The sequence below is a fragment of the Trichechus manatus genome, unplaced genomic scaffold (genome assembly GCF_000243295.1).
Source record: "Trichechus manatus latirostris isolate Lorelei unplaced genomic scaffold, TriManLat1.0 scaffold00249, whole genome shotgun sequence".
NCBI classification, from domain to species: Eukaryota; Metazoa; Chordata; class Mammalia; order Sirenia; family Trichechidae; genus Trichechus; species Trichechus manatus.
The window spans coordinates 54742-63270 of NW_004444185.1; the positions used below are offsets into that span (position 1 = coordinate 54742).

At 41.4% G+C, this 8529-nt stretch overlaps 1 protein-coding gene and 1 pseudogene across 5 annotated transcripts in view; both read left to right on the forward strand.

Moving 5' to 3' along the window:
• Positions 1-8529, forward strand: part of USP40 (ubiquitin specific peptidase 40) — a 75174-nt gene that overhangs the window by 42577 nt on the left and 24068 nt on the right. For all 5 annotated transcript variants that reach the window (XM_023724484.1, XM_023724488.1, XM_023724485.1 and 2 more), the window contains 3 exons: positions 5548-5601; positions 6394-6482; positions 7746-7832. In XM_023724484.1, the coding sequence (XP_023580252.1) occupies positions 5548-5601; positions 6394-6482; positions 7746-7832 (230 nt within the window). The remainder of the gene's footprint in view (positions 1-5547; positions 5602-6393; positions 6483-7745; positions 7833-8529) is intronic.
• Positions 1865-3399, forward strand: LOC105756923 (heat shock cognate 71 kDa protein pseudogene; annotated as a pseudogene).

Genomic DNA, 8529 nt, shown 5'->3' on the forward strand with positions numbered 1-8529 from the left:
TAGATATTTACCCAAGAGAAATTGAAACATTTGCACATACGTGTTTATATCCAAAAGTGGAAACAACTCAAATGTTGAGGAGTGGGGGAAGGGATAAACAAATTGTAGTGTATCCATACAGTGGAATACTGTTTACTGTTTATCAATCAGAAACAATGAACTACCGCGACATGCGAAACATGGATGAATCTCAGAAACATACCAAGCAAAAGAAGCCAGACACAAAAGAGTACATACTGTATGATCCTATTTATATGAAATTCTAGAAAAAGCAAGTCACAACTATAGTGACAAAAAAGAGGAAGATCCTCAACGAGATGGATTGGCACAGTGGCTACAATAGTGGGCTGTAGCAGAGCAGTGATTGTAAGGATGGTACAGGACTGGGCAGTGTTTTGTTTTGTTGTACACAGGGTCACTGTGAGTGGGAAGTGACTTGACGGCACCTAACAACAGCAAAGCTATAGTGGCATAAGGCAGATCAGTGATGGGGTGGGGTGGGGATTGATTGTAAAGTAGCACAGGGAATTTTGGGAGGTGATGGAATTATCTACATTTTGATTTGCTGGTGATTATTTGGATGTTTGTGTATTTGTCAAACTCCTTGAACTGTACGTGTAAAACAGCTGCATTTTGTTATAAGTAAATTATGCCTCAATAAGGTTGATTAAAAGTACTTGGTTTAATGTGTGCTGACTGTTTAATGAGAAACTATTTTGTTCTGTAAACCTTCATCTAAAGTGAGAATGGCAGCACAACTGGAATAACATAATCGACATCACTGAACTGTGCATGTAGAAAGTTTTGAAATGGTGTACCTTTGACTATGTATATTTTCACCAAAAAAAAAAAAAGGTTGAGAAGGGAGAGGGTTGACATATCGTGGGGTTAACCAATGTCATAAAACAATATGTATACTACTGTTTAATGAGAAACTATTTGTTCTGTAAACCTTCACCTGAAGTACAATTACATACACACATACATACACACACACATACGCACACACACACACATACACACACACACACATACATACATACGTTAAAAAAAAAAAGTACTTGATTTAGGGGGAAGATGGGCCTGGGCTCCTAGAAGCATGTTTCGCCATTTATTTCACCCAGGATACAGACCCAGAGTTGGGCCCTGGGGTTGCTGAGAAGTCAGGTGTCTCAAACCTCTGTGCCGGAGGCTGCCAGCCTTCTACTGTCGTAGTGAAAAGAGGGTCCTGGGGGCCTGCCAGCTCACCTGTCACACCCCACACAGAAGCAGAGGTGGGACCCCATGGCGGCCTGGCGGTTCCCTGCAACCCCCAGATGAGAGTGCCCCTGAACAAGTTACCCTAGTGGGGCCCTAAGGCCGGAACCTTCACCCCAGCCGCCCAGCAATCACATCTAAGGGACCTGCAGTTGGCATTGCTCTTGGCACCACCTTCTCCTTTGTGGGTGTCTTCCAGCATGGAAAAGTGGAGATAATAGTAAATGATCAGAGCAACTGAACCACCGCAAGCTATGTCGCTTTTACTGATACTGAACGATTGATTGGTGATGCCGCAAAGAATCGAGTTGCAGTGAATCCCACTAACACAGGTTTTGTTGCCAAACGTCTTATTGGACAAAGATTTGATGATGAAGTTGTCCAGTCCGATAGGAAGCATTGGCCCTTCATGGTTGTGAATGATGCAGGCAGGCCCAAGGTCCAAGGAGAATAGACGTGAGAGACCGAAAGTTTCTATCCAGAGGAGGTGTCATCTGTGGTTCTGACAAAAATGAAGGAAATTGCAGAAGCCTACCTTGGAAGGACTGTTACCAGTGCTGTTGTCACTGTACCAGCCTACTTTAGCGACTCTCAGCGTCAGGCTGCCGAGGATGCTGGAACCATTGCTGGCCTCGGTGTACTGAGAATCGTCAACGAGCCAAGCGCTGCTGCTCTTGCTTATGGCTTAGACAGAAAGTTGATGCTGAAAGAAATGTTCTGATCTTTGACTTAGGAGGTGTCAGTCCTCACTATTGAAGGTGGAATCTTTGAGGTCAAATCTACAGCTGGAGACACCACTTAGGTGGAGAGGACTTTGACAACAGAATGGTGAACCATTTCATTGCCGAATTCAAGCGCAAGCATAAGAAGGACATCAGCGAGAACAAGAGGGCTGTCCGTCGCCTCCGCACCGCTTGTGAACGTGCAAAGCGCGCTCTTGTCTTCCAGCACCCAGGCCAGTATTGAGATTGATTCTCTCTATGCCTCCATTACCCATGCCCAATTTGAAGAATTGAATGCTGACCTCTTCCGTGGCATCCTGGACCTTGTGGAGAAAGCCCTTAGGGATGCCAAGCTAGACAAGTCACATCCATGACGTTGTCTTGGTGGGTGGTTCTACCCGTATTCCCAAGATTCAGAAACTCTTTAGGATTTCTTCAGTGGAAAAGAATTGAACAAGAGCATCAACCCTGATGAGGCTGTTGCTTATGGTGCAGCAGTCCAGGCAGCCATCTTATCTGGAGACAAATCTGAAAATGTGCAAGATTTGCTGCTCTTGGACGTCACTCCTCTCTCCCTTGGTATTGAAACTGCTGGTGGAGTCGTGACTGTCCTGACCAAGCACAATACTACCGTTCCTACCAGGCGGACGCAGCCCTTCACAACCTACTCTGACAACCAGCCTGGTGCTCATTCGGGTTTATGAAGGTGAGCATGCCATGACCAAGGATAACAGCCTGCTTGGCAACTCTGAACTCACAGGCATACCTCCTGCACCCCGTGGTGTTCCTTAGATTGAGGTCACTTTTGATATTGATGCCAGTGGTATCCTTAATGTCTCTGCTGTGGATAAGAGTACTGGAAAAGAGAACAAGATTACCATCACTAATGACAAGGGCCACTTGAGTAAAGAAGACATTGATCAGGGACAAGGTGTCTTCTTAGAATTCGCTGGAGTCCTATACATTCAACATGAAGGCAGCAGTTGACGATGAAAAACTTCAAGGCAAGCTCAATGATGAGGACAAACAGAAGAGATTCTTGACTAGCGTAATGAGATTATCAGCTGGCTTGGTAAGAGTCAGACGGCCGAGAAGGAAGAATTTGAACATCAGCAGAAAGAGCTGGAGAAAGTCTGCAACCCCATCATTACCAAGCTGTAGCAAAGTGCCGGAGGCATGCCTGGAGGGATGCCTGGGGCCTTCCCTGGTGGTGGGGCTCCTCCATCTGGTGGTGCCTCTTCTGGACCCACCATTGAAGAAGTTGATTAAGCCAATCTCTGAGCAGAGATACCTCAGCATTGTTCCACAGTAAAAAATTAAAGGACCCAAATTTGTTGTACATTCAGTGGAAGTTTTAAAAGTTATGCTGCCATACTAAATTTCTGGGTATTCTCAATACTTGAATATGGAATATGCATAGGGAAAGGAAGTCAGTACTGCACTTCACTAGCACTGTACTGTAAGTGGAAAATACAATGTCTTAAATAAAACTATTTATTTAAAATTGGCAAAAAAAAGTACATGGTTTTTTAAAATGAATGAATTATTGTTTTTCCCCTGTAACTTGTCCCCGCTCTTCCACTCTTCACTCCCCTCCAAATCATTCTTCATATAGCCAGTGATCTTCTATGTCAGTTAGAGTGTATCACTCCTCTGCTCAAAGCCCTTTAGTGCTTTTCCGTTGAATTTCGGATAATTCCTTAACCTAGCCTACAAGAACCTGCATAACTAGTGCCTACCTAACCAACCTCATTGTGATCCACCTTTCTGCTTATTCACAGTGCACTTCCCGTGCTGACTTTCTGTGGGTCTCTCAGTGCACAAGCTCTTTTCCCCCTGGAGACTTCTCAGAGCTCTGCTCTCTCTCTCTGACCTCCCTTCCCTTCCCTGCGTCTCCTAACTCAGTCATTCATTTGGTCTCAGCTGAAATGTTACTTCTCTTTATCCCTGTCCACACAATCCCAGTGAATCTCCATTTTCCTCTTTCCTCGTGCCCTGTACTTTGCCTTCACAGCACCTCCTGTTGTCTCGACCTCTGTACTAGCAAGATTGACATCTGCCTTGCCCATCAGGCAAGGCTCTTTGAGGGCAGAGGGCAGGGTGCTTTTGCTTCTTACTATATCCCCAACTGCTAGCACAGTGTCTGACACACAGAATTACACAGTAATAAGTACTTGTTGAATGAAAGTGAAAAAATTTTAAGGAAACGGTATTTAAAATGCATTTTTAAAATGAGGAACTCATTAGAATTATATGCTAGATTCACATTGTGATACATTAGGTATTGAACTCAGGAATCTCAGAAAGATTCTGCTGTGGTCTAATAAAGTCAGAATTTCTAAGGCCCATACTGTTTTTAACCACTCAAAAGGCCCCCCTCCTCCCGAAATCCTCCTTAAGAAATCTATTTGGACAAAAACCTGATGTGCATCCTCAAAAAAACTGGCCCTAATCCATTGATGAGCATAAAGAGTCACCTAATATTTTAAATCTGGGTACTCTGCTTTTCACAGTTCTGATATGCATGGATTTTAGTTACCTTGGCTTAGTTAAATAACATCGGTGCCCCAACAGTATGGCTCAAATTTTAGCTACTATGGTATTAAATGTGAATAATTGCTTAAAGTACAAAGCCCACAAATCAGGACATAAACAGCAGGTGCACATCATGACAGTGACAGATCACATCACTTATTTGCATATCTGTTATCTTAACCGCACAGACAGCAAAGTGTGTAGTCATATTGCTTCCTTTTCTCCCAGCGATAAACACACATGACATTTTACAAAAATGGATAATCACAAAAGGGAGTTGGCCAACAAAAACAAAAGTGCAGTGAAGAAACAAGTGTCTGGGGTTATAGAGGACGAAGCTGACAGCAGGAATGTTGCCGCTGTTCAAGAGACTCTAAATCTGCGGCCGGAAAAACTTAATGAAGGCGAGCTTATCGACGTAAATGAGGAAGGTGGTTGTGATGAGAAGGATGAAGTCCCAGGGGAAGTGACATCAACAAACAGCTCCACGTCAAAGGAACTCTTGAAGATATTTCATGGCATTGAAAATGCAGAAGATAAAATGTCAGAAGCTAGCCCAGACTTAGAAAGGAGTAGGACAGTTTGCCAAGACGAAAAGATGCTGCCTCCATACTGGAAATTGTACAATAAGAAGAAGAGAGCAGGCCCTGTTTAAACTACTCTTGATAAGTTCTTTTGTTTTTCTTACGAAGAAACACTTTAATTCTCAGTGTTTCTGCTGTTTTCAATTACAGTGTAAATCTTTTTTTTTTTTCATTTTCTTATACATGTATCATCAACAGTAAAAGAGTTTTTAATGTTTTGACAAATTTATACAGGTCACGAAACAATCATAATTTTTCCCATTGATTAAGATGACTGTGCATGGTTTCAGCTTGCCACGGGCATTTTTATGGTTCTGTACTAGTGTGCAAAGCGGAGGCTGCCTGTACGTGGTTTTGTTAGTTTGTTGTAGCTTCCTGCTAATTAACACAGTAGAGCATCTCCTTAGTGTCTTTGTTCTTTTCACTAACCTGCTCCTTTTTATTTATAGCTGAGAACAGCTGTTTGAGACCTATTGATAGAAATGGGAAGCTTCTTCCTCCTGGTAAGTCTTTTTAGTAGCCTTCAAAAGCAGAGGTACACTTATACTGTCTATCTTTCTTAACCCTGTGACTTTAAACAGTGATTTCCCATACCTAATATTCTTAAATTACCTTTTAGAAACTGATGTGTAGGCTATATTGTCATCCAGGCATCTTCCGCATGTAATCACAGGAGCAGTGTAGCCAAAACACCAACACTTGCCTTCTGACATGAACCCCTGTCTTTCCGATAACGAGGTCCTCATCTTGGTCGGGGCTGTGGTCTAGTGAGGCTTTCCAGCCTTATTCTCAAAGGTTTTTTTTTTATTTGTTTTGTGGACTTTATTATGATACCAGTTATGGACTGGAGCCTTCGGTCCTCCTGACGTAATTCATCCTGCCATTAATTCATTCCCAGACAAACCTAGCTCCTGACGGCAGTCACAATAGCAGCTTTAAACTTGGAGGAAGCTAGTAGATCATTCTAGACATTTTTCTCAGTTCTGAATACCTGGCTCTTAATCTGTGTGAACCACAGCTCTTTGAATAAGTCATTTTTAATAGGTATGAATCTAGAACACTCATATCTGCCTCCTCTTAGCGCTGTTGCACAGATAACAAGAGTTATATATTCTACAGTATGGAAATTGAGAAACATAACCATACTATATTTAACCCTTTTGCATGATGTACAACTCTTTTTTTTTTCTTTCTTAATACTGTTGATTTTCAAAGAAAGACTGATTTCAGTATATTAGTTTGCTCAGAAAGGTAGGAATTAATAGTATTCATCATGTTATCAAAATTCTTTACAGTGCCAGACAGTTACACTTTGAAGGAAGCAGAATTGAAGATGGGAAGCTCATTAGGGCTGTGTGTTGGAAAAGCACCCACTTCCACTCAGGTAAAATAAGGTTGCCTCTCCCAACAAACTCAACCCATCCACAACTAAAACTTCTTCGTTTTACAGTTAGTGCCCAACTACTGCAGTAATTTTGTTATTCTCTAAATGTTTTCTTTTCCTTAAATGATACATTTTATTTTAGGAATACATCCATATAGACGTCTGTGATGAAATAAAAAGATACTATGTCAAAGCATAGTCATATGGTCCTTTCTTAGTGAAAATTTTGTGGTTAAGGGAGACCTTTAAGGTTCAGTGGCCACCAGTTTCAACTACCATATTTCATAAATTCTTAGATGCACCTTTTTTTTTCTTCACATTTTAACGTCTCTGAAATTAGGATGCCTCTTGCAGTCATTGGCGTCTTGCATTTATAGCTGCCACCACTTTTCCTAGTGGTACATAAAATAATGAGTCTAGCAGTCTGGCATTTTAGATTTAATGAAATACATTATATTGATTTTGGACTTCATTACTGTCTGCAGTAATGTAATATCCTGACAGCAGCCTTCCTTTCCCTTTGTCTTTATCAGTGTTCATTTTCATCAGGTTGGCCTTTGCCAGAGTCCCTACCTATTTAATAAATTTTTATTACAGACCAAAAGTCATGATGATATCCTTACTGTTATTACTCTGTATCAAGGTAATCTGGACTCATATCAGGTTCCCCATGGTTCCTGGATCCACTTCGTAAATTTCCTAACTGCTTCTCCTTTAATATGCTTTTCTCTTGACCTCTAGCAAATAGTGGTGCATGACAAGCTGATAGGAGAAAAAGCCTGACAATTGAGGTTCAATTAGGAAAGAAAAATAGGGTTATATGGGACCCAGTTGATAAGAGATCAGATTTATATTTTTCCTGTGGGGTCTTGGGAATTACAGTATATGGAATCCCTCGACAGAAAATTAAATTATAACCAAAAGACTCAGAGAAAAAATAGCTAATGCTTAGTGTGTGTGGTAACAGATTCCTGTGGTGAGTGGTTGAGACGGAGATGGAGATTGTAGTAGAAATAATATCTGTGAGAAGTGTTCATTAGGAGTAAAACCACTGGTGATGAAGCATTTGGCATTTCCAGGAAGTCGTGATTACGGTTTAAATTTTAACGTTAAATTACCCAGCCTAGTCTTATTTTTACATAACATGAGATTTTTTATTAGTTTCATGGGCCCTTGGCTTTACTTTTTTAAGAAGTAAATAATACATTTACAGAATTTTAAAATTCAGGTTAAATTGTATTCATACTTCTGTCTTGATCTTAGCTGTTCCTGTTTTTCACTGTGGGGAGTGACGTTCAGCCAGGGACAGAGATGGAGGTCATAGTGGAAGAAACAGTATCTGTGAGAGACGTAAGTCATTTTGTTTGGTAGCTGGAGAAGTGGTGACCTGTGTTAGGCCTTTGAGGTCCTAAAGCTAGGGTTTACATAATATAGCGCAAAGAATTCTGTGTACTTTCTAAAGGAATAGTTTTGGCAAGCTTAAAAATTGGCAAACTAACTGCAGTTTTTAAAATAAAGATGACTATTACTTTTTTCCTTTTCTGATTATCAGTAGTACTTGTTCACTGTAGACATTGGAATACGCAGAAATGGGCAAAAAGAAAAAAATTAAAATCCCTTATTATACTTTATCCCACCATTGCTTTTGTTTTGGCATATTTTCTTCTGGTATTTTTACTCTCTCTACGCACACACCCACACAGAGGCCGTACTGGCCTCTTTGCTGTTCCTCAAACAAGGCCTTTACCCCAGCTCTTTCCCCTTCTGAGAACACAGTTGAGTTGAATGCTCAGTTGCTTGTTTTTCTTAAATTATGAAAGCCTTCTGGCTTAGTCATCTCGTGCTGCTATAACAGAAGTACCACAAGTGGATGGTTTTAACGAAGAGAAGTCTATTTCCTCACAGTCAAAGTAGGCTAAAAGTCCAAATTCCGGGCGTCAGCTCCAGGGGAAGGCTTTTCCTCTCTGTCGGCCTTTTTCTCTTCTGTGTTTCCCCGGACTAGGAGCTTCTCTGCGCAGGGACCCCGGTCCAAAGGACACGCTCTGCT